The following is a 25,415-nucleotide window of genomic DNA, read 5'->3' on the forward strand; positions in this document are numbered from 1 at the left end:
ACACAGAATAAATTCAATCTGTAATAGGGCTGGAAATTAATCCAAAATTAGATTAAATCGCAATATGGTCTGCTGAAATTTTCAAATTACCAAAGGTGCAATTTTTCTTTGACCTGAAATTTGTGTCAAAATGCCAGTTTTAAACTTTTTTTGCAGCAGAGATGTTATGCATGACATGCAATCATTCAGGTACCATTTTTTTAGAATAGTCCACAAAAAGTCCTACCTTCTTTATTTTTGTACTTTTTTTCTTCTTAAATTTAAGAACAACAAAAACCCTTCAATGCAATAATTCATATCCAATTTGCAATATGAGTCAAAATAATCAGAATTAGACACTTTCAAATAGTTTTTTAGCCCTTGTTTAGGATTTGAAGAAAGTTAAGGAATAATCGCATATCAAATCAGAATTGCAATATTGGGGGAAAAAAATCGCAATTAGATTATTTTCCAAAATCGTTCAGCTCTAATCTGTAATGTGGTCTGACTTCATTAGAGACACAAATAAAGGCTGTCTTTATAATAAATGTATTGAATGATCATTTTAAAAGCTCTGAAACAAGCTAAACAATAAAGAAGAACACTAAGTCACAGCCGCAATAGTGAAATAACGCAAATTTTCAGTCATAAAACACGGCCTCTGAAAACTGCCTAATGTTCTTCACATGTTCTTCCCTCATGAAAAGGCATGTGCTGAGAAAACTTCAGTCTAAAGACTCGTCAGTCTCCTGTCCTTCATCACACCTCGAAATCCTTCATATCTGGCAGAGTTCCTAGGGTCAGGGTTAGGGTTAGGCAGAATCTTCTCTTTGTAGTTTTCCTATTAGCAGCAGATGTGAGCAGCAAAAGGTTACACGCCATCTCAGGCATTGTACTTATTAAAAGTCTGATGTGGTTATAAGTCCTGGTCGGCTCGCAGTGAAAGATTTCTTCTGTGAATCTCATTGAGTACGACGTCACTGTTTGAGCCGTCAGATATCCCGCTGTCTGCAAACACAGAGCCTGTGGCGGGAACGAAAGCAGCAATGATGTTGTCTAATAGAGTATAAAAATGCAGGTCAGATATGGTAGATGTCAGTGTGTGGACTCACCGCTGCTGTTGGTGCTGTCGCTGGTGACCGAGGAGCTTCGTGAGGTGAGCTGAGGAGCCGAGCTGGATGCTGTGGCGAGTGACATGTTCCTCTTGTTAGCAGTCGCTGTCCGACTCCATTCTACAGGAAAGTAGAAGAAATATTTTGGAGAAATGTTTAACTGGCTGGCAGAAGCCAATTTCAAAAAGACATTTTACATTTCCGTATGTTTACATTTATGTTTACGCCAGGGCCGTCACTAGGATTGAAACACGGGGGGCTTAGCCTCAAGGGGTGCAGGTAATGCTTGGCATATAGCACACACCAAATTTTTTTATCCGCACCTTAAAATGCTTGATTAATTAATTTATTATTAGTTGTAGAGCAGTGATACTCAATGTGTGGCTCTTTTGGGATGATTTGTGGCTCTTTTATGTCTTAATTTGGAATATTATTCCACCAGAAAACCTTTAAAAAGGAAACTTTGACCTAAAAAAATATCCACGGCACGTCACACTTATCAGTTTGTCAACCTTTTTTTTTTTCTCTGTGTATTTTAATTGCCCTTACTTGCATTTTTGGCCAATTTTTCCCCTTTTTTGCCACTTTTAATCAACTATTTTAATACTTTTTGCACATTCTTGCTAGTTCTTTTTGCCACTTTTCATCTGTTTTTAACCACTTAAATCTGCTTTTTGCTAATTGCAACCCCCCCCATGCCATAATTTGCCCATTTAATATGCCTTTTTTTGCTGCTCTGTGCTGCTTTTTCCAATTTTTCCCAAATTTTTGCCCATTTAAGGCACTTTCACAATTTATTTTTCTATGTTTTTGCCCCTTTTTGCCCATTTTTGCCACTTTTTTGTCACTTTTTGACCATTTTTGCCACCTTTAACTTAGTTTTATTGCCACTTTAACCCTTTTTTGCCACTTATCACCCCTTGGATTGTGGCTCTTGCAAATTTATTTTTTAACAATTTGGCTTTTTGGTTGAGCAGGGTTGAGAAACACTGTTGCAGAGCATTTATCAGGACCTGTAACCTGGCTCACTCTCGTCCTCAGACGACTGTCCCTTCCTAAACCTTGAGGAGGTCTTCCTTTTATCTAAAATCAGTCTAAGGCCCCATTTACATGACAACGTTTTGCTTTGTTTTCGTTTCTATAAAGTTCCACGTTCAGATGGCAATGTTTTTAAAACAATCTCCATTCACACGAGACTACGGGAAACACCAAAAACAATGTAGTATACATGCCAGGCCAGTAGATGGCGGTGTGATTTTGCAATGTCCAATATCACCTTCGGGCTGCCCTTCGACGGCGTATGGGTTGAATCAGAATCTGGTGCAGGCACGAAATACGTCGCCGCTGATCCAAGTGATGGTGAAGTAAATCCAGACTTTGTTGGAGAAGTACAGTTAAATTCAAAAGAGTGAGGGGCACGAACAGTACACTGGTGTCAGCCATGGATATTTACTGCAGCCGCAGTGCACATGTCCGTTTTCAGAAAGTGCCGGTTTCCATGTTTACACCGAGACGGAGACGGGGGCGTTTCAAAAAACTTCCATTCTGGAGCCCGTTTCCAAAAAGTTCCATTTTCAGGCACCAAAACACCGTTGCCGTGTAAACGGACAGCCAAAACGCTACAAAACTTGTGCGTTTTCACTCGAAAACATTGTCGTGTAAACGGGGCCTGAGTGAGTTTATGAATTGGTATTAAAAGGATAAGGACAAGATGCATGAATGGTCATAGTCAGCATCTTTTTTTACACTTTTTATTAGTGTAAAATTTTTTAAAACTCACTGAAAAACATAAATTGTGACCAATAACATGGATTTATGGGGGGAAAATGAATAAATAAATAATGGAGGCAGGAGGATTTGGCCTGATGGCAGCCATATGGGATTTTAAAAATGACAAATCATGATTGACTATTGCGATTTATTGATAAATCCAAACAGAAAATAAAAACATCTGACAGCCCTAGCATATATTGATATTTTCCTCAGACTTAAGCCCCCTTTTTGTCTAAATTTGCCTGCATTTTGCCAAAGTTAGATGTGAAAACAATCAGCAATAGGCAGTCTGTATTTGCAGTTCATATATAGATTTAAAAATAAATATCTTTGGTTTCTTTAATTGTAAAGCAGAATAAAAATCTCATCAATCTTAGGTGTATTTTGGGTTGCAGTGTGTATTTTTTCTACGTCTAATACTGATGAAAAGCTGATTGCAGGTGAAGATTATTTCAAAGATTAACACTGGATCTAAATGCGTGCTTTATCTTCGTGTTGAGTTTAGACTGAGGCATGACTGGGAGAAGTGAATCTATCAGAGGTAAAAGAACACTTTTAGGTACTCACCTGAGTTTTCAGCCAGTCGTAGTTTCCCACAGCAAAGATACGTTCTCCACTGCTTGCGGACGTTTTCTTTTACAGCACAGTGGAAGACAAAGATAAGGAAACCTACAGAGGACAAATGAAAGGGTTAAATAATGACTTGTATTTGGATAAACCTGAATAATGTACAGCTGGGTATAGTTGCATATGTCTCACCCTGCAGAGAGTTGAAAATAGAGAAAAGGTAAACAAAGGGTAGGTAGAGAGGACCCCAGGCGAACAGGGCGAACCCCCAGGTGAGTCCGAGCAGGACGATGAGGCCGGCGATGCTGCGCAGGTCCGTCATCACGCCTCTATTTGGAGACTGGTTCTGGGGGTTCTGCTTCTTGATCCGGGCCAGCTGGACCATGACCATGATGAAGACGATCAGGCACAGAGTAAAGATGAGGAGGAAGTAAGCCACCACGCCCACGTAGAAGGCGATGTCATTACGGAGCCAGCAGCTACAGAGGGAGACAGAAATGATGAAACAACTTAAACCTTCAACAGTACATAATGTTTAAGATGATCATTTTGGAGAAACTGGGATTTGTGAGTGTCTTGATCTTTTGGTAGGTAAAGATGTTTTCCTTCTAAAGGATAGCATAGTGTTTTGTGTGTGAAACTGGGCTTTGCAGGCCATTTTCTTTAGCATGGCTGAGTGACAGTAAAATTTATTTGGATGTTTAAAGACTTGGTATGCTGTTTCTGTGTGTTTGCAGCAGTACAGAGCTTTTCACAGAGAATTCAATACTCAGGATGATTATCTGGGATTTGAGCGTAGCATCCTAGCTGGTACAACCAGCAGGTCCTTCTTAAAGGAGCAATGCTCACTGAAATCACTGGAGGATATTGCCACTGCTACTGCTTGGTACCCAAACTGAATTATCTTTTTAAATAGTGAACTTATTATGGATAAACATTTCTTCCTTAAAAAAGAAATAACTGACGTATTTATGAATGCAGTGATTGAGAATACAGTGACTGACAGGTGATGTCAAGTGGCATGGCCAGGGTGGGTCAAACCATCCTGCCATGTAGGGAGACTCTGGGTTTTTTAGGATAATAAAATTGAATATCCTACCAAATGTAAAATTCAGTTTATGAACTTAAACTTATATTTTATTGGAACATTTAAAAGTCACCCCTAGGTGTACACATACACCTTGAGAACCACTGCTTTAGATCAGTGGTTCTCAACCTTTTCAGCCCGCAACCCCAAAAATAAAGGTGCCAGAGACCGGGGACCCCCACTGTACCTGAAGGTGGTTGAACATCACGATGCACATTCTAGAATAGTCATGTGCAGACATGGCCGCCCATAAGGGGGGAAAAATGGGAGAGCTTTCTGGAGCACAGCCAAACGTGCTAACAAAATTATGATCAATTGTAAAGTTACTCTGTGGTATCCATATTTTAAATTTAACCTGAATGATAACCACTTTTATCAAAGAAATATCTTTATTCATTTGTGTAGCAAGGAGTTCTCTTAAAAATGCAAATTGCTTTTCTTTAAAACAGAATTAAAATGTGTGAATTATGGGAAAAAGGTGCATAGGTGGTGAAATTGGATTTTAAAAGTAGCAGAAATGGGTTAGATGTGTAAAAAAATTTTAAAGGTCACCAAAAATGGTGAAACTGGGTTAAAGTGGCAAAAACAGGTATATAAAGTGGTAAAATGGGATAAAAAGTCGCTGCAATGGCTTTAAAGTAGCAAAAAAAAATAGGTGTAAATTTGGTGAAATAGGATGAAAAATTGATATAAACCGAGAAAAAAGGGTTAACCCTTTACCTACTGAGTCTAAAAATGGCGATTTGGACATATTTTGTTATCATGGCTGTTAAATAGTCAGGAAATGCCCTAAGTCTGAGGGCTTTGGTCCCTTTTCCCAGGAGTACTTGAACTTGACTTTTCAACATCTGGCTAATGATTATTGCACATTATATGGAAGTGTCAGCAGTTTAAAAGAAGAACAAAACAAAAAACAGATTTTTTTTTCATGGCTTTTATGAGAAGAAATGTTGTTATTGCTCATGAAGTTTTGATTTGACATCTGAAATGTGAACCTATACATGTTTAGAACAATCACTAGTCAGTTTTTGAGTCTAGGACTCTGGGTGTGCAAAACACAGTGCAAAAGATAACTACATACATAAGCAACAATTAGTGCAAATAAAGGTGTAAAAATGCATTCTCAACATTCTCAGTAACATATTGTTATTGCACATGACAGACACGCAAAAATGCCACTATCTAACGCTATTTTTGAAAACAAAACACCACTCTCGCTCGCTCTCCTTTTACTCTCTTCCTTCACTCTCCTTTCTCACTCATCTTCTGCCAAAGCTGCCGTTTTCGCGGTGCTGTTTGACACAGATTCTCAGCACAGATTCTCAACTCTCTGTCAGCGTTGGAATTTTTTAGATTGAGCAAACTTTCGAGGAGTTACAGTGTTGAGAATCTGTGTAGCAGTCTCGTGATACTTCTGGTGTTTTGCTATGAATGCCCACATCATACGGTTGCGAGTACCGTAATGAACCATATATGTGCGCATGCCCACAATTCTCATCTTTCCAACACCTTTGGAGTTTTTCTGATCGGACAAACTTTGACAGAGTTATGGTAATAATACTCCGGACATATAAAACACAGCGCTGGCGCCGGCTCAGTAGGTAAAGGGTTAACTGAGGCAGAAATGGGCTGAAATGGGTGAAACGGGCGCATCAAAAAGTGAAATGTGGTTCAAATGGGTGTCTATGTTCACACATGCAGCTCATTGAGAAAGAGTAAAATTTTCATGATTTTTATGCATATTTAAGAGGGGTTTTTACATGATTTATTTAGGTGTAACTTACAAGTCGTCTGTTGTGCCATCATTGAATCGTCCATATGTAACGAGGCCATAGTTGTCTTTGTCCACTGATATCACAATAATCACCACAATGAGAGGGAGGCCTGCAAAGACCAGACATCGTTTTAGTAGATCCACTTGAACCCAGGCTGAAGAAATTCACTTTATTGTACATTTATAAAGGATTTTAAACGAAAATGCTCAACATGACTCACCCCAGCCCATCAGTGAGAACTTGAGCATGTATCTGCTCAGGTAGGGTGTGAACACCTGGACCACGCTCAGGTACATATGCAGGGCCTCAAGCCCCGCCCAGGTGAATGACGTCAGCAGGAAGTAGTGCAGGAAGAAGGCGGTGCTGATGCACAGGCCGACGGCGGGGTAGAGCGCCAGCCAGCCGTCCAGCAGGAAGACCAGGTTCAGGAAGAGGAGGGACATGCAGAGCTGCACCAGGATCTTGGCGGGAATATCCCTGAGAAGTTTCCTGCAAAGAAAGAGTCAGTTATCATAAAAGTCTGACAAAATCTACAAGACAAATGCTTTGCTTAGGTAGTTTAAGGATGTCGGTTCTTACTCAAATGAAAGATATGTCAATAAGGTGACTGCAAGGAAAATAGCAGAGATCCCACAGCCGATGTAGGTGATGAAAGTGAGAATCTGTGCATGCTGACGGTCAATTAGTCCCTCTCTGGACAAATCCTGGATTGAAGACATAAAGTACTCATTAAAAGAAAGCCCATTTATTTGAAGCTGATGTCAAGATTATTTTGCAAATACACAGATGCAAACCAGTAGAATCGCAAAAGATGTGAGATGGTTGCAGCTGCAGATCGTCTCTTCTGCTGTGGTGTTGACGACGAAGCAACCGTCAGACCTCCAACCTCCTCCTCCATCTAAAATCACAACAAACATATTCTCTAAATGTCTGTTTGAAAATGGGGCTCTTTATAATCTCTTTTTGGCTTTCATGCTCTTACCATATAAAGAATAGTCCCAGTATACACAAGAGGCTGAATGCTCCTCCTGATAACAGGGAAGAAATAAAAAACAATTACTCTGAACATTGTATTTACGTTTATTTAAAGGCAATTAATAAGCACTGCTTTACTTTAAGATACTAGTTCATGGAATATAAAATTATCTTTAAGCTCATGATTACTCACGTTTATGGGGTCAATGTTTCTGATTGTGAACTGGATGTTTTCAGTCAGGTTGCTTATCGAAAGATTGGCTATGCTGGAGCCCAGGACTGGACTGACTATGGTCTGGTTATTTAACGTCGTGTCCTGCAAAAGAAAAAAGGCTAAGTCACTTTGAAAGCACTTTTTTGAGGCAAATACAAGACATTACTACAAGAAGTCCTTAAACCCAGTAAAATCCAATTTGTCTTGACTAGGGCTGGGCAGTTAATCACAAATTAGATTGAATCACAATATGGCCTGCTGCAATTTACAAAATGCAAAAGTTGCGATATTCATTAAACTTGAAATTTGTAAAAATAGCAGTTTAATATATAGATATATATATATTTTGCAGCAGCAGCAGCAGAGATTTTATGCACATAATGCAATAATCTAAGTGTCACTTTTTAAAAAATGGTTTACAAAAATCCTCGTTTTTTGTGTTTTATGTATGTTTTGTTTTAATCAACATGAATGACATAAAAATGATTATCCACTTCAGTAAAACAATTGGTATCAAATTTGCAATATGAGCAAAATTAACTAATTCATTCTGTCTAATACTGATGAAGCTTAGCATTAATTCATACCCCCAGCTGCGGTCAACTTATCAGCTTTACAAACTTTACCTCCCCCACCCCAGCCACCTCCTTTATAGCTTTAAGCTTGTTGCATCCTCATATCTAGATTTATGTTACTATGGATTAATTGCTTCTGAAGTAATTTCATTTTTTTCAATACACATTGTCATTTATCATTGTCAGATCTATTCAGTTGTTTGAGTGCCATAAAAGTTTGGATGGCAGTTAGTTTTCTTCAGCTAAACGCTAACAAAACAGAGGCCCTTGGCTCTTGTGTAAAACCTGTTCTTTGTCATCTCTGTTTCATTTAGCCACTCCTCATCTCTAGGCCAACATGTCAATAATCTGGTCCGTTCCTGCTTTTTCCAACTCAAAAATATCGCTCAACTAAGACACATTGTTTCTACAGCTCAGATGGAGATGGTTATTCACACATTCATTTCCTCCCATTTAGACTACTGTAACTCACTTTTCACCTGTCTCAGTAAAACATCTATATGTCGTCTACAATTAGTTCAAAATGCTGCAGCCAGACTACTTACCAAGTCTTCAAAAAGTATATGTATTCTCTTCACTGGCTTCCCATACATTTCAGAATACATTTTAAGATTCTTATGTTTACTTTTAAAGCCCTGCATGGTCAGGCACCAGCCTACATTTCAGATCTCTTAAAACGCTACAATCCCAGCAGGACTCTTCGGTCCTTCGATCAGGGATCTGCTGGTTGTTCCACACTCAAGACTGAAAACCAAAGGAGACTTGCTTCAACTCTTTGGAACTCTCTTCCATTGGGTTTAAGATCAGTAGACACCGCTGATTCCTTTAAAAAGCAACTTAAGACCTACTTGTTTGGTCTGGCCTTTACTTCATCTGTTTTGTGTACTGTGTATTCTCTTATTGTACCTTTCCATTCATTGCCTGTGTTTCCTTTATCTCTTTGTAAAGCACTTTGTGACCTTGCTGTTCTTGAAAGGTGCTAAATCAATAAATTTATTATTATTATTATTATTATTATTATTATTGTTATTATTATTATGTGTCCAATCATATGGGGGTTTCTAGCCATGCACTCCCTGGAAAGTCAAAGCATGCTGCTTGACTAACCCAGGTAGCATCTTTAGAGCAGAGCCTTTTCTGCTGAGTAAAACTGTTGATCCATTTTGCAATGAATTGGCAAAATGTATGATGAGTGTTCCTGACTGAATGTAGGTTATAAGATAAATTGATTTATTGCTTGAATTTGTTGAAAAATGCATAAATTGAGTAACTTAATAATAATCGCATAATAAATCACAATATTGAGGGAAAAAATCGCAATTAGATTATTTTTGTAAATCGTTCAGCCCCAGCCTTGACAAGTCAACCGTGCAGACTGATAGGCAGCAAGAAGCCAACACTTTGCTGGTATTGTCAAGTGGGAACCCCCCTTCACCGGTCTTTCGTTCAATTTGTCCCAAACCACCTCCAGAGGACTTAACAGTGATCTCCACCATGCCAACATGGCTGCATTCTTTGTCTTACCTACCCTGCATCATGGCCATCACAGCCCAACAGCAATGCCAAACTCAACAGACCCAGGCTTAGCAAGAGGGTGGGAGAAGCAGAGCTAGGATGAGGTACCCTGACCAGGGTTGGCCCTCACCCCTGCCGGTCTAGGCTGATGCTCTACCTCCCCCTTCTACCTAGCCCTGCACGACTCATGATTACAACTATCAACCATTACTCGGCCTCCAGCCAGCATTGTGCCTCCTCCCAATCACCAGAAATACCCATTAAAATACCTGAAACAATGTAGACGTAGTGTAGAAGGTGAACTGGACCCTGCTGGCCTGCTGCTGCTCTTCAGGACTGAGACCTGAGGTCAGAGAAGAGGGCAGGAAAACGGACCCAAGGACTGAATCTGACCTCTTAGAGCGAGATCTGCGGCGAGTACTGAGCTGGAGACACAAAAAAGTTAACAAATGGTTAAACCAAATGCCAGGTACCTCGTTTTTTTCAACCAAGTCTCCTTTCCATTCCAAGGTGTTGCTTTTTTTGACTTCCTAACATTGTATGTACACTTTTGTCAGTGGTTTACCCATGTTGCAGTTCTAAATTAGCCAACTTTATTTACAGCATAAAATTTTGCTGAATAGCTTGTATAGCAGTGTTCACAACTCCCCTCACATCACTTGCTATTCCTGTCAATACCTGCCCTTTTTTACTTCTTTGTTTGTTGTCAAAGCAGTCTGCTCTGTGCACATTTGTGATAGAGTTTGAAAGAGACTGGAATGATTGTCAAAATCATCATAAACACTGGTGCAATTGAAACCCGGCCCACCTGCACATCATTAGTGTTGAAAATGTTCACGGATGTTGCAGGAAAGTTGGTCCCATCAACAGTCGACACAGCCAGAACCAGCAAGTCTGAAGAGAGTACCGCTCCGAGTACCGCTCTGTTACCGCTGACGACCAACTTCTGGCCCAAGTCATCCACCAGCAGACTCAGCCTGTCGGCAGGAAACAAGAAAAAACATTCCAGAACAGTTTAATGTCTGATCAAATGTTTGTCAAAGTAAGCCAGGGGTGTCAAACTCAAGGCCCGGGGGCCAAATCTGGCCCATGGCACAGTTACACCCAGCCCGCAAGGTCATATCATATTTTTATTAAAACTGGCCCTAAAATATGAGGTCTGCAGATTCCCTGCAGTATAAAAATGTAAATGTAACCTTGATGATATCAAATAGCCTTAAGTCATAAAAATGTCAAAAAAATAAAGAGTAAAGGGTGCGCAGATGGTTGAGTGGTTTAAAGCGCGCACCATGTACGTGGGCGGCCTGGGATCGAATCTGGCCTGTGGCCCTTTACCGCATGTCTCTCCCCGCTCTCTTCCCTGTTTCTGAGTCTATCCACGGTCCTCCTCTATCTAATAAAGGCATGAAAAGGCCCAAAAATAAATCTTAAAAAAAAAAATGGTAAAATTGACTAGATCAAAAGAAATGTGGAAAACAAATTCATTTGTGTTTTCATGTCATATTTTCAACATTGCATTGCACAATTATGACTTTAATCTATTATTTGGACTTTTATTACATATTTTGACCATTTTCAATTTATTATTTTCACTTTTTGTCTCATATGTTGACCTTTTCAACTTATAATTTGACTTTATCTTATATTTTGACCATTTTAATTTATGATATTGACTTGATATTGACGTATCTCATAATTTAAACTGTTTATTTATTATTTTCACTTTCTATCTAACATTTTCAGCTTTTCAATTGATTGTTTTGACTTTTTTTATATTTTGAGCTTTTCAATTTATCATTTCAACCTTGATATCATATTTTCACCTTTAAGGTCCACCATTTTCAAATTTAAGCCACATTTTTGCCTTAAAAACAGGATTTTTACTTTCTTTTTTTATGTATTTGCCTATTAAATGCACTATTTTCCCCAATTAAAACCTGAAAACACAAATTATTGCCAGAGAATTCTCATTTTTTGCAACTGAAATGTTTATTTCACTTTATACTGAAATTTAAAAAAAAACAAAAACAGAATTTCCATGAAATTTTACATAAATGTTTTTTGTATCTCATTTGATGCATTTGGTGTTTTTGGTAACTGATAATCCACTTGAGGGCATTTTTATCATTTATCAGATTGTATTCAGAATTGTTTTTAGTATCTAATTGATCCTATTGATAAGATACACGTATCACAAAAGTATGTATCAAATATCAAATATGATATAACAGGCTTTTTAGTGGTTAACATCTAATTTTGTGTTTTTATTTTTTTTGAACAAATAAGTTTGACTTTTTATCTCAGATTTTGAGCCTTAACTCATCATTTTAACTCTTTAAATCTCAAAATCATTTATCATTATTGCTAACTTTTTTCCTCATAATTTATAACTGTTGAAAAATGAGGTTGACAGTTAAATGTGGACCCTGTTAGGCCCTTAGGTCAGACTTTAATTCAGAATCCGGCCCCTTGTGATTGAGTTTGACACCCCTGAAGTAGACAGTCACAGTGAGTTGTACCTGTTGGCAGAGGCAGCGAGAGCCTCTGGGTTTCCTCCCATAATGTTGGAGACAATTTCAATGGCCTTTTGGCCCACTGATTGGGAGACACTGGGACCCTCCAGGAGCCTCTCCAACTGCCCAACAACCTGTTCAACCTGCAACATAATCCATCATTAGATGTACAGTTCAAAATGTGGAAATTCCAATATCTCAATCCCATGACTGATTCACAACTCTTACTGAATCTCATCATCACCTTTCATTCCTAAACCATCCTCCCTTCTTCATTTGCCTTTCTTCTCCCAACCCTTACCAACATGCCTGTATCATTCATACATCCATATTCACCCTCAGTTTATCCATTTTTGATCATGCTGTTGTCCTCCGTTCATGTACAGCAGTATGGCTTGGCCTTAGTTGGTAAATTTAGAAGTTTACCTCTGAGGAGTCAAGTTGAGACGCATTCTGTGTTTGATTCAGCAGTTGCTCTGCCTGCTCCTCCTGGCTTTGGCTGGGGCCCACAGTTGTTGCAGAAGCTTCAGGAATTTGGAAAAGAGCAAAACAACACATCAAGTCATACGAATCAAATCAAGACAGTGGTACTCAAAATGTTGCTCTTAATCCACATGTGGCTCTTTTGGGATGATTTGTGGCTCTTTATCCATCTTTGTCCATGTCTATGTGTTCCTGTAAAGCGTCCTTGGGTTTCTTGAAAGGCACTATATAAATTCAAGATATTATTATTATTTATGTCTAAATTTGAAATATTATTCACCCCAAAAACCATAAAAAAGGGAAACTTTGACTTCAGAAATTATCCATTGCAACTCACATTAATCAGTAACCATTCCACCATTACACAGTTGGCTTTAATAGTCAACCAGTAATGCTTGTCTGTATATTTCCATTGCCCTTATGTAAAACTTGTTCCGCTTTTTTGAATTTTTTGCCACTTGTGATCCATTTTTACTGCTTTAAACCCACTTCGACCACGCATTTTGCCACTTTTTACCAATTTTACAACCTTTTTAAAATTGTTTTTGCCTGTTTTAGTCATTTTTTACTCATTTTTACCACTTTTTTTAATCATTTTTGTCACCTTTATCTCATTTTTGTCACTTCTCATCCATTTTTGCCACTTTATGCCAATTTTGCCCCTTTTCACCAGTTCATTTAAGCTGCGTTTTGCCATCAAATGCTACTTTCCCCCATTTATGCCACATTTTGCCCATTTTTCCCACTTGTTTTGCTGCTTCTTTCCTTTTATAGTCACTTCTCACTCATTTTTGCCACTTTTATGTCTATTTTGCCCTCTTTCAACCATTTTTATCCCCTTTTTGCTGCTTTTTGAACATTTTTGCAACCTTTAACTTACCTTTATTGCCACTTTTACACATTTTTGCCACCTATTACCACTTAGATTGTGGCTCTTGTAAAGGTATTTTTTAACAATTTGGCTCTTTGGACGAGCAGGGTTGAGTAACACTGAATCAAGAGCTCATAAATATGTGAATCAGAGGTACAATATGCAACATTTTAAACATCAATATAGTAAATATCATACAGTCCCCTCCAAAAGTCTTGGAACGGTTGGCCCAATTCCTTTATTTTCACTGTAGACTAAAAACATTTGGTTTGACATCAAAAGATGAATATGAGACAACCAATTAGAATTTGTTGAACTGCCATCTATACACACCTGGTGTTGCTGTTGTGGTGGTGCTGCTGAGGGTAGTGGTCTGTACAGTTGTTGTAGATGAAGTCGTGGTAACCTTTGTTGTAGCGTTGTCAATCTGAGCTACAGGTACACCATCAGTAGTTGTAGTAGCTGTGGTGGTCGTGGTTGAGGTTGTGGATGCCGTGGTTGTTACATTGACTCCTGGTGCGTTAGTTGTTGCACTGATGACAGTGGTTAATCTGCTTGTAGTTGAACTTACGTTGACGCTGATTCCTGTTGTTTCATTCTGATTAATAACAGCACTAACAGTAGTGGTAGCTGCAGTGGAGTTGGTGTCAGCTTCGTCTGTAGCTGTGATGTTGTTAGTCACACTCATTGTGGTGTTATTTCCAGTCTGGTTGTTTAGTGGAGCCACTGATGGCCTTGTGGTGTTGACAACAGGCGTTGTGGTTGTCGTTGCATTATTAAGGGTTGTATTATCTTGTCCTTCAGTAGTAGATGTTGTCATATTTGTATAAGAAGAAGTTGTGTTTTGCTGTATTTCCCCAGTCGTTTCATTGTGAGAGACTGTTTGGTTTTGAAATGCAGTTACATTTTCAGGTGTTGTGTAATTGATGGTGGCTGTAGTAACATTGTTGTCTACAGTGACATTGGGTGAAGCTGTAAAAGTGCTAATTGTGGCGTTAAGTGTTGTAAATGAACCATTTCCAAGATTTCTGGCGCTGTTCTGCGTAGTCATATTGAACACTGTTGTGTTATTTGAGGGTGTTGTGAGATTGTTGGCAGCTGTAGTGGTATTGTAGTCTACAGTGATATTAGGAGTAGTTGTTAATGGGCTTACAGTTGAGTTAAATGTATCTGTTGAACTATTTTGTAGAGTTGTGGTGTTATCCGTTAAGTTGAAGTTGGTTGTGCGATCGCTGACAGCTGCAGTGACACTGTACACTGTTGTTTGATTTGGAGAAGCTTCAGTTGTAGAGACATTGTGAGCCGTTGTAACATTTGGTACAGGTAGGAAGGTTTCAGGTGTAGTTGCGTTGTGCGTTACTGTGGGGGGTGTTGTAAATGGAGTAGCTGTAGTGTTGCTTGGAATAACTGACCCATTGTTAAGGTTCTTATCGTTTCCAACTCCTGTAAAGTTGTTTGCTGCAGTAGAATTATTTAGGACTGTTGTGTGATTGTTGGTGGTAGTACTTACAGTCGTCACTACAGTGTGATTTGGAGAAGCTGTAAATGCACTAGCTGTTGCATTACTTGTAAATGACTCATTGTGTAGGTTCCTGTTGTTGTCTATTATTGTTATGTTGCTCTCTGTTGTGATGTTGTTGGACAATGTTGTATGACTGACAGCAGAAAAAGTGTTATTGTACACAACTGTGGGAGTGGGAGTAGGGTTGGTTGTCAAGTTACTGGTAATAGAACTGTTGTGTAGCACTGTGTTGTTTGCCACAGTCACATTGTGCTCTGTTGTGTTACTGTTTGAGGCTGTTGTGTGATTGTTGGTTTCCTCAGTTACATTATGAGCCATTGTAAGATTTGGAGGAGGTGTAAATGTGCTAAATGTTGTGTTACTCGTAGTGACAGTGCTGTTTTGCAGGTTTTCTGCAGTGGTAACATTGTTGATTGTTGTACCATTTGGTGTTGTTATTGTCTCAGCTGTAGTCGCATTGTAGACGGTTGTATTGTTTGGAGAAGATTTAACTGTGTCAGCTGTAGTTGTGTTGAAGATCATAGTTTGGTTTTGGGAATGTGCTAATGCTTCTGCTGTAGTTACATTGTTGTCAGTTGTAGCCAAAGATGTTATGGGGCTGGCTGTAGTGACATTGTAGACTGTTGTACCATTTGGAAAAGGTATAACTGTCTCAAATGTAGTGGCATTATCAATAGTTGTACCATTTGGAGGAGGTGTAAATGTGTTGGCTGTAGTTACGTTGTAGAATGTTGTATTAATTAAAGAACTTGAAAGAGTTGTGGCTGTAGTTTCATTGTTTATTATGGTACCATTTGGAGAAGCTGTAACTGTTTCCGCTGTAGTTACATTGTTGTCAGTTGTACCAGCTGTGGTTACATAATCAGTTGTTGTACCATTTGGAGAAGGTGTAAATGTGTCAACTGTAGTAATGTTGAAGATTTCTGTAACATTTGGCAAAGATCTAAATGTGCTGGCTGTAGTCACATTACTGATTGTCGTACCAACTGGAGAAGGTGTAACTGTGGCAGCTGTAGTTAGGTTGTGGATTGTTGTATTATCAGAGGAAGGTGTAACTGTTACAGCAGCCGTTATATTGTCGATTGTTGTACTGTTTGGAAAAAGTGTGATTTCTACACCTGTAGTTATGTTGTGGACTGTGGTCACATTGTGGGTTGTTGTGCTATTTGTAGAAGAAAATGTGTTAGCTGTTGTGATGTTGTTGATTGTTGTATGATTAAAGGAAGGTGAAACTGTCTCGACTGTAGTAACATTGTCGGTTGTTAGACCTTTTGGTGAAAGTGTATTTGTGTTGACTGTAGTCATGTTTTCAATTGTAATACCATTCGGAGAAAATGTAGCTGTCTCAACTGTATTTACATTGTTGATGGTTGTACCATTTGAGGAAGGTTTAGATGTGTCTACTGTAGTTATGTTGTTGATTGTTGTGCCATTTGGAGAAGCTGTAACTGTGCCAGCTGTAGTTACGTTGTTGATTGTTGTACCATTCAGAGATGGTGCAACTGTGCTAGCTGTAGTTACGTTGTTGATTGTTGTACCATTCGGAGATGGTGTTACTGTGCTAGCTGTAGTTACATTGTTGATTGTTGTACCATTCGGAGATGGTGTTACTGTGCTGACTGTAGTTACGTTGTTGATGGTTGTACCATTCGGAGATGGTGTTACTGTGCTGACTGTAGTTACATTGTTGATTGTTGTACCACTCTGAGATGGTGTAACTGTGCTGACTGTAGTTACATTGTTGATTGTTGTACCATTCGGAGATGGTGTTACTGTGCTGACTGTAGTTACATTGTTGATTGTTGTACCACTCGGAGATGGTGTTACTGTGCTGACTGTAGTTACGTTGTTGATTGTTGTACCATTCGGAGATGGTGTTACTGTGCTGACTGTAGTTACATTGTTGATTGTTGTACCATTCGGAGATGGTGTTACTGTGCTGACTGTAGTTACGTTGTTGATTGTTGTACCATTCGGAGATGGTGTTACTGTGCTGACTGTAGTTACATTGTTGATTGTTGTACCACTCTGAGATGGTGTAATTGTGCTAGCTGTAGTTACGTTGTTGATCGTTGTACCATTCGGAGATGGTGTTACTGTGCTGACTGTAGTTACATTGTTGATTGTTGTACCACTCTGAGATGGTGTAATTGTGCTAGCTGTAGTTACGTTGTTGATCGTTGTACCATTCGGAGATGGTGTTACTGTGCTGACTGTAGTTACATTGTTGATTGTTGTTCCACTCTGAGATGGTGTTACTGTGCTAGCTGTAATTACGTTGTTGATTGTTGTACCATTCAGAGAAGGTGTAACTGTGCTGACTGTAGTCACGTTGTTGACTGTTGTGACATTTTGAGAAGCTGTAACTGTGTCAGCTGTAGTTTTGTTGTTGACTGTTGTACCATTTAGAGAAGGTGTAACTGTTCTGACTGTAGTAACATTGTTGATTGTTGTACCATTCGGATATGGTGTAACTGTGCTGACTGTAGTTAAAGTGTTGATTGTTGTACCATTCAGAGATGGTGTAACTGTGCTGACTGTAGTTACATTGTTGATTGTTGTACCATTCAGAGATGGTTTAACTGTGGTGAGTGTAGTTATGTTGTTGATTGTTGTACCATTCAGAGATGGTGTAACTGCTCTGATTGTAGTTATGTTGTTGATTGTTGTACCATTTGGAGATGGTGTTACTGAGCTTGCTGTAGTTATGTTGTTGATTGTTGCACCATTAGGAGATGGTGTAACTGTTCTGACTGTAGTTACAGTGTTGACCGTTGCACCATTAGGAGATGGGGTAACTGTGCTGGCTGTAGTTACGTTGTTAATTGTTGTTCCATTAAGAGATGGTGTAACTATGCTGGCTGTAGTTACAGTGTTGACTGTTGTACCATTAGGAGATGGTGTAACTGTGCCAGCTGTAGTTACGTTGTTGATTGTTGTACCATTAGGAGATGGTATAACTGTGCTGACTGTAGTTACGTTGTTGATTGTTGTACCATTCGGAGATGGTGTTACTGTGCTGGCTGTGGTTACGTTGTTGATTGTTGTGCCATTCAGAGAAGGTGTAACTGGGCTGACTGTAGTTACATTGTTGATTGTTGTACCATTCAGAGAAGGTGTAACTGTTGTGACTGTAGTTACGTTGTTTTTTGTTGTACCATTCAGAGAAGGTGTAACTGTGGTGACTGTAGTTACTTTTTCGATTGTTGTATTATTCGGAGATGGTGTAACTGTGCTGACTGTAGTTACAGAGTTGATTGTTGTCCCACTCGTAGGTGTAACTGTCTCTACTGTAGTTACGTTGTTGACAGTTCTCCCAATCGGAGTAAGTGTAAATGTGTTTGCTGTAGTTACATTATATGTTGTTGTGTCATTTGAAAAATTTTTAACAGTTCCTACTACAGTAGTGTTGTGATTTATTGTTCCTCTTGGTGATTGTGTAAATGAGTCACTTGTAGTTGCACTTTGGATTGTTGTATCAATCAGAGAAGGTGTAATTGCACTTGCAGTAGTAAAGTTGTTGAATGTTGTGTCTTTTGGAGACACTGTGAAAGTGTTGGCTGTTGCATTTTTAGGTGAGGATGTAAATGCATTAGGTGTAGTTACATTGTCAACTTCTGTGTGATTGGAAGTTGTCAATGTTTCAGCTGTTGGTTTGCTTGTAGATGCTGTAATTGTGTTTAGCACTGAACCAATAAGAGCAGCTGTAGTGCTTGGTAATGTTGAGTTTTCTGGGGACAGGGTTTTAAAACCTGTTGTAGTGGATGTGTTTTGCAGTTTGGTCATTTCAGTGGTTGTCAGTAATGTGGTGTTAGCAGATGAGGTTGTATTTTGAACTATTTTACTGTCTGAGCCAGCCCAGGTTATACTTTGTGAGCTAGTTTCAAGCGCAGGGGTTGTTGACGTCTGTGTACTGTTAATAGTTGTGAGCGGAGTAGTCATTTCAGACTGACCTGCCACTTGTGACACATTTGTCAATGAAACTACTGTGGTACTTGTAGCAGTTGTCTTAGATTGTCCAGTTGTGTTGGTGACAGATGGGGGTGAGGTTCCAGGAGTGGTAGTGATGGTGTTGTTGGTGGTCGTAGTTGGAGCTGGCGTGCTTTGCTTGGTTGTGGTTGACTCTGGTGTGCAACTGTCTGTCAGAAGAACAGCGAGGGTCTCGTTTTGCTCACTGAAGAACAAGCACAAATATTCTGTTACTTACACTATGTGTACAGTTTTATTTCGTTAAGCCAGAATCTGTCCAAAGCCACTGGTAGAAATATAACTGTATGTTGATTTGTCAAGTTTTGTTTTTTAATCTTAATTTTTATAAGGCTGAGATTATTTTCATCATCTGAAATAAGGCTAACATTATATTGTATCTTTTCTACTTCTGATGTTTCTGCAGGAGTAACTGTTTGATTATTGTGTACTTTTCCTTTCGGGTTACTCATAGTTGATAAATGGAGCGCTATTGTTTTAACCCAAGTGGAGTGATGTAAAACGTTGTAGAGTCTATATTGTCGTATGTGATTACATGGACACTGCTAACTGATACAGTGCTCATCTGTTAGCTTAATGCTAGCGAACTTTGTTAGCTGTAGATTCAGACATTGCATTTTGGCTGTTCGTTTACTTTTCAATGGCATTCTTGATGCTTGGATTCGGAAAGTTTTGGGCACAGGGTGCAAACTTTTATAAACAACATAGTTCTTGTTGTTTTACCTGCCAATTTAAAGTCTTTCTGAAAACTAAGTCCATAGCAATATGCAAGTAAGTTGACTACAACAAAGATGTCAGACGCCTGAGTTCTGTTTGTGCTGCTCACTCCCAGCTGACATTTGCTTGAAATTAACTTACTTAGTTGTTTAGGATTGCTATACAAATGTTTGCAGGTTGGTCATTTTTGTTTATTTACACCTAACAACTCAATAGAAGGAAGTTTGGGGTGCATGCATCTGATTTCTCATTTTAAGTCACACAGCCAACCACTAGCTTTGCAGGTACATAATGGCACTTTTAGTCATTGTTGGCTCCATATAGTAGTTTTTTTATATCCAAAACTGTATAATTATTGGCCTAAATCTCATAAATTTAAGACTTAACTGACGAGGCTCTAATACTCTTGCATCATTACCATTTCAGCAAAGTAGGGTCAGGTTGGCAGAGGTCAGAGGCCTGCAGGTCACTGTCTACCCAGGTCAGGTTGGACATTAAGAGAGTACGGAGAGTCAGACCAGGATCACCACAAACCACTGTAAACACACAGAATCATTAATAATACATCTGCTTAATAAATGTGTGTTTATTGAAGATCTCATAGGAAAGAAAACAAATCTGCAGACGTACTAATGCGTGTCAGTGGCCTCTCGTTTGTAACAATATCCATCCCAGCTATGACATCTTGCACAATGTTACTCAGGAAGCAGCCATCGACTGGTCCAGACATCTCCAGTATCACCATGCAGCTGTACAACCTAAAGACCAGCAGTAGAGAGGTTAAATACTCAAACTTTACACACGTTTAAGACCATGTATTACAATCAATAGCACATTTCTCAAAACTATTCTGGTTTGTTTGGGAAGACTTTAAGTTAAGGTAAAGATGGGTAAGAAAGACCTCTGTTGTGTCCCATGGCATTCCAGATGAGCGCCCTGGATGAAGGGAAAATATAAGCAGGTTTAAATCAAATTGAGCAGATTAATGTGGTTAACTTACAAACTATTATTTAAGATGAGTCTTACCTTGTAGTACTTTTTGATATCCTGACACATTGACCTGAAAAAGAATAATTCATGTGAATAAACCATCACCTCTAAAACTTTCTCATATTGAGCTTAGCTGTTCATTGGCTTTCAGCGCTAATTAACCCTCAGGCATCACTAGGGACATTTTTGTCCATTTGGGCTAATTTGTCCTCTTTCTCTGCTCACCATTTTGGCTGTGTTAGTGCATATGGTCTAATTTTTTTGCAACAAAGTTTCTTTCTGGGCAATTTTTTGAATTCAAATTTCAATTTCTCTAATAGGTCAGGGGAACACTGTGAAACAAATTTACTACCTGTTAAGTCCATTAAGGACAAAAATGTCCACTTCCAAAAAACTGCTATAAAAACTTAACAGATTAATATTTTTTCTGCTTTTTTGCATAAATCTCTTAAACAACTTCAGCTGTGCTCAAAACTACCAAACATTCAATCATTTTGAGGATTTTAACCCTTTAAATGCTAGTTTGATTACTTAAAGTCAATGTTGGTTTTTATGAAAAAAAAGCGAAAACAAATGTGATATCTTCCTTAAAGCAAATGTTGGATGGCTGGGGCATTATTTATAAATCCAGCTTGGACAAGTCAATTATTAGCCAAAATATTGACTTTGATGCATTATTAGTGTTTGTGTAGCATCCGATTTAAAATGTACTACCCTTTTGAGTCATTAAGGACAAAAATGTCCACTTCCAAAAATGGCACTAAAATTAGTATACATACCCATTTTTTTCTTTTTTTTTCAAGTCAAATCTTTTGACCAACTTGGGTTCTAATCAAAGCAATCAACTATTGAAGAATTTTCAGGATTTTAACCCTTTAAATGCCAGTTTGATTACAGGATGGTTATATTTTTTCTAAAAAAACATACAAAATAGTAATTATTTTCCAGATAACTAATGTTGGGGGGGATTAAATCAGTCCTGGGTATGTCAAACATTAGCCAAAATATTGACTTTGATGCATTATTAGTTTTTGTGTAGCATCCAATTTAAAATTTACTTTCCCTTTCGAGTTACTTGTGGACAAAAACATCCCATTGACTCCCATTCAAACCACATTTTTTGATCTTTAAGTAATCAAAATGGCATTTAAAGGGTTAAAATCCTCAAAATAATTGAGTGTTTGGTAGTTCTGAGCACAGCTGAAGTTGTTCAAGAGCTTTATGCAAAAGAAAAAAGCAGAAAAAATATCAATCTGTTAAATTTAATAGCATATTTTGGAAGTGGACATTTTTGTCCTTAATGGACTTAAAGGGTAGTAAATTAAAGTGATGCCTGAGGGTTACTGAATTTCCCTTCGGGGATAATCAAAGTTCTTGTATTGTATTGTAAAACAATCACAAAGACACCTTGTATGACCAATTAAAACTCCATATTCAAATAACATAGAGACTTACCCTGATGTTTGGTTGCATGTGCGGGTGATACTAGGGATTGACAACTGTTGAAAAGATAAGAAAGTTCGTAAAATAATAAAGCATTTATAAAAGGATGTACAATTTTACAATATTTTGCTTTACATACCATGAGTCTTAAAACCTTGATATTAACAACAGAGCTGTTTATATTTATCCTTGTGGCATAAAACTGGCCTGAAAAGAGACAAGAATAGCAAAGGTTTCAGTATGAGACTTAGTTTCATTTATTAATTGTTTGATTGTAGCCAGAGGATAATTTCCATCCATAGTCCCAAGCAGGTTGATGGTATACATACAAAAATGTACATCAAAGCATGTACATAAAGAAAAATGTAAAAATATACATAAAAACAGACAACAAGCACAGACCAAACAACATAAACAGCACATTTACATATAAAGACTTACAGGATATATAACAGTGCAGAAGGTGGCTATATGACTATGCTTAAGACTGACCAGGAATAAAGTGACCATTACAGGCAGATGGTGAAGTGCTTTACTGCTAATGTGCTAAAGTACTGATGTACTGCACAAGGTCATATGTGCTTGTCATTATCTGACATTTGCCCTTAGCATGTTTATTCAAAGTGCTACTATAATTGCACAAAGTCTTTCTGCACATCATTTACATAAAGATGTATATACATGTTATATTGCACAGAGATATCATGAATAAGTGTATCTTTGCATGTTATATTGCACAAGGATATCATGCATAAGTGTATTTTTACATGTTATATTGCACATAAGATGCAAAGACCAAGAGACTTCTGAGACCTCGGTAGAGGGAAATATTTCCTTAATACTCTTCCTTTTTTCTCTATAACGTCTATTTCAGATACTTGACCCACCAAAATATATATACTAGTATAGCTGTATTATCTTCATGGAAAATGAAATACACAGAGGGATTGAGCCAATCAGAAAGGTGTATGCTGAAGTTCAATCTTATTATGCCTATATACTCCTTATCACCATATTTTCAAACATCCCTCTTAACCGTTTGACAGAGGCACATCTTTGCTTTGTATTTGTTTGGCATTTTGAATACCTGTTCCTCTCAGTTCATTCAGACTCATGATTTCAAACAACCTGTGAGAACTCTGTCAACTGTTGCATGGTAAGAAACTTTGTGCTTTGCACAATATTAACACTGTTTTTCAATTCAGTAGTGTTATGAAACGTAGGGGACCGTATGATTATTGATGATGCATTGGTCGGCACATGAAAATTTCAATAATTTAAAATGTTTATCTTAAAAAAAAAATCAACCAAAATAAAATAATCTTACCAAAAATATCTAGCCAGTTAGCTCAGCAGAGCTCTGGCTTTGTTTAATTCATATAATTATTATTTGGTATTATACTCCTCTCTGTACTTCACAAAGGGTCATGCATATTTTATTTTAGGAAGTATATCACTCCCATGTCTGGACTGTGTCAGTTTCATTTGAAGACAAAGTTGGCATGTGTAGCAATGTTTGGATGAAAGAAAGAAAGAAAGTGTGCACACAGGCTGGTTAGTGGTTTTAAGACTGTTTTCTTACCTGTTGTATCACAGAAAGCACTGCAGTCACAAAAGCGAGGAGCTGCACCTAAAGGCAAAAACAAACCTGAACAAAAGCACAGACAACAAGGAATAAAGGACTTTTGAAATCAGTTTTTGTTACTCACTGCGGCAGGAGCCTGCCTTAGACTGTGAAACAGGGTCAGAGTCCGGCTCTATGATGGAACTACAGGGATGAAAACGGATCAGAAACATATTAAGTCTAGATATTTATAGATAAAGATCAGACAGAAATCAAGATTGTTCTCACCATGTTAGTTTGGAGGATTTATCTGCCTGACAGATATCATCCAAGGAAGATGTGGATGTGCACCTCATGAATCCACCACTGGAGGGCAGCACATCCTCACAGAGATCTCGACCTGACATGGACAGAGTCATCATGAGTGAGCTTGGACTACAGGGTTTTTGGCATTTTAATGTTTAAGCGTAGAATCTGTGAAATTAACCGTCTGAGTCCACAGTTATCTCTTATAGTTGGGTTTAGGTGTGGATGTTTATGTTTTATTCTATTTTAACATTTATCTAAGTCTCAAAAATCATTGAGGTGTCCCTCATTTATAATGATGTCAAGATACAAAAAAAACAAACAGTTACACTCTGTAGGGATATAAATCCCTGTAGGGATTGTAAATTGTTCCACTTTTTAGGAGCACAAAAGCTGAATGCAGATTTACCAAATTCAGAGTAAACTGATGGGACAGTCAGTACAGTGAGTGTGCTGATATCCAGGGGTCCAGTTCAGCATAGCTGTTTTGGAGGTTGGTGTACATCCAATCTTGAATTGATACAGAAAAATACAAAGCAGTCTGTTGCACCAGTTGTATGTAAGTTATGGTGTAAAGTCCACACTAAACCCTACACTGAAAGTTGAGTTAAAACTTAGTGTCATTGTTCAGTTGCACCGCAGAAACGTAAGGTTGATCTTGGCTAGTAGAGTTTTACCTCCAAACTAACCAAAATATAGTCGCAGATATGACGTTTTCTCTTACTTTTTTGACGTTTTCTCTTACTCTGTTTTCATCCCAGCGTTTGCTACTGATGCTAACTTATGCTAACTGCCATTAATCCTCAAACAGCATGTGGTGTGGATGAAAAATATATCCAGGCATTTTTGCATAATGAGTATTGAAGCCTGCAGCCTAAACCTAGAGCCAGTATAAAATAACAACACTGACGAGTGGTGAAATCGCTAAAATCAGGAAAAAGGGTGGGAAAAATGGGCAAGAAGTGGCATTTAATTGCAAAAGGCAGGTTTAATGTGTGAGAAGTGGCAAAAAAGGGCAAAAACATATAATAAGCAGGATAAAAGTGTCAAAAAGGGAAGAATAAATATAAATAAAGATTATTATTATTATTATTATAAGAAAAGTGATAAAAAAAAAAAGAAGTGTCAAAAATGAGCTTAAATTGGCAAACACTGGGAGAAAAGTGGCGAAAGAGGGCAGAAAGTGGCAAAAATGGGTGAGAAGTGGCAAAAAAATGAGTTACAGGTGGCAAAAATGGTCAAAAAGTGACAAAAATATGGATTAAAAAAAGAATGAGAAGTGACTAAAATGGGCAAAAATCAGAAAAAAAGGTGGAAGAATGGGCAAAGAGTGACAAAAACATGGATTAAAAAAAGAATGAGAAGTGACTAAAATGGGCAAAAATCAGAAAAAGGTGGGAAAATGGGCAAAAAGTGACAAAAACATGGAGAAAAAATAGTGCTGAGT

General features: G+C 38.2%; 1 protein-coding gene across 1 annotated transcript in view; it reads right to left on the reverse strand.

Annotated features, from left to right (window-relative positions):
- Positions 1-895: 895 nt before the first annotated feature.
- adgrg2a (adhesion G protein-coupled receptor G2a) overlaps positions 896-25,415 on the reverse strand; it is a 36,525-nt gene continuing 12,005 nt past the window's right edge. Inside the window, exons 10-36 of the mRNA XM_041814742.1 lie at positions 23,951-24,062; positions 23,808-23,866; positions 22,238-22,305; positions 22,111-22,154; positions 20,692-20,725; positions 20,567-20,601; positions 20,296-20,423; positions 20,084-20,201; positions 18,654-19,135; positions 16,413-16,958; positions 15,185-15,353; positions 13,769-14,467; positions 13,315-13,325; positions 12,512-12,609; positions 12,092-12,228; positions 10,381-10,549; positions 9,842-9,997; positions 7,462-7,584; positions 7,276-7,315; positions 7,088-7,191; positions 6,873-6,997; positions 6,514-6,782; positions 6,303-6,402; positions 3,624-3,910; positions 3,432-3,533; positions 1,092-1,211; positions 896-1,002 (exon numbers count right to left, since the gene is read on the reverse strand). Coding sequence (XP_041670676.1) covers positions 896-1,002; positions 1,092-1,211; positions 3,432-3,533; positions 3,624-3,910; positions 6,303-6,402; positions 6,514-6,782; positions 6,873-6,997; positions 7,088-7,191; positions 7,276-7,315; positions 7,462-7,584; positions 9,842-9,997; positions 10,381-10,549; positions 12,092-12,228; positions 12,512-12,609; positions 13,315-13,325; positions 13,769-14,467; positions 15,185-15,353; positions 16,413-16,958; positions 18,654-19,135; positions 20,084-20,201; positions 20,296-20,423; positions 20,567-20,601; positions 20,692-20,725; positions 22,111-22,154; positions 22,238-22,305; positions 23,808-23,866; positions 23,951-24,062 — 4,442 coding nt within the window. The remainder of the gene's footprint in view (positions 1,003-1,091; positions 1,212-3,431; positions 3,534-3,623; positions 3,911-6,302; positions 6,403-6,513; positions 6,783-6,872; positions 6,998-7,087; positions 7,192-7,275; positions 7,316-7,461; positions 7,585-9,841; positions 9,998-10,380; positions 10,550-12,091; positions 12,229-12,511; positions 12,610-13,314; positions 13,326-13,768; positions 14,468-15,184; positions 15,354-16,412; positions 16,959-18,653; positions 19,136-20,083; positions 20,202-20,295; positions 20,424-20,566; positions 20,602-20,691; positions 20,726-22,110; positions 22,155-22,237; positions 22,306-23,807; positions 23,867-23,950; positions 24,063-25,415) is intronic.

This window comes from Cheilinus undulatus, linkage group 19 (genome assembly GCF_018320785.1).
Source record: "Cheilinus undulatus linkage group 19, ASM1832078v1, whole genome shotgun sequence".
NCBI classification, from domain to species: Eukaryota; Metazoa; Chordata; class Actinopteri; order Labriformes; family Labridae; genus Cheilinus; species Cheilinus undulatus.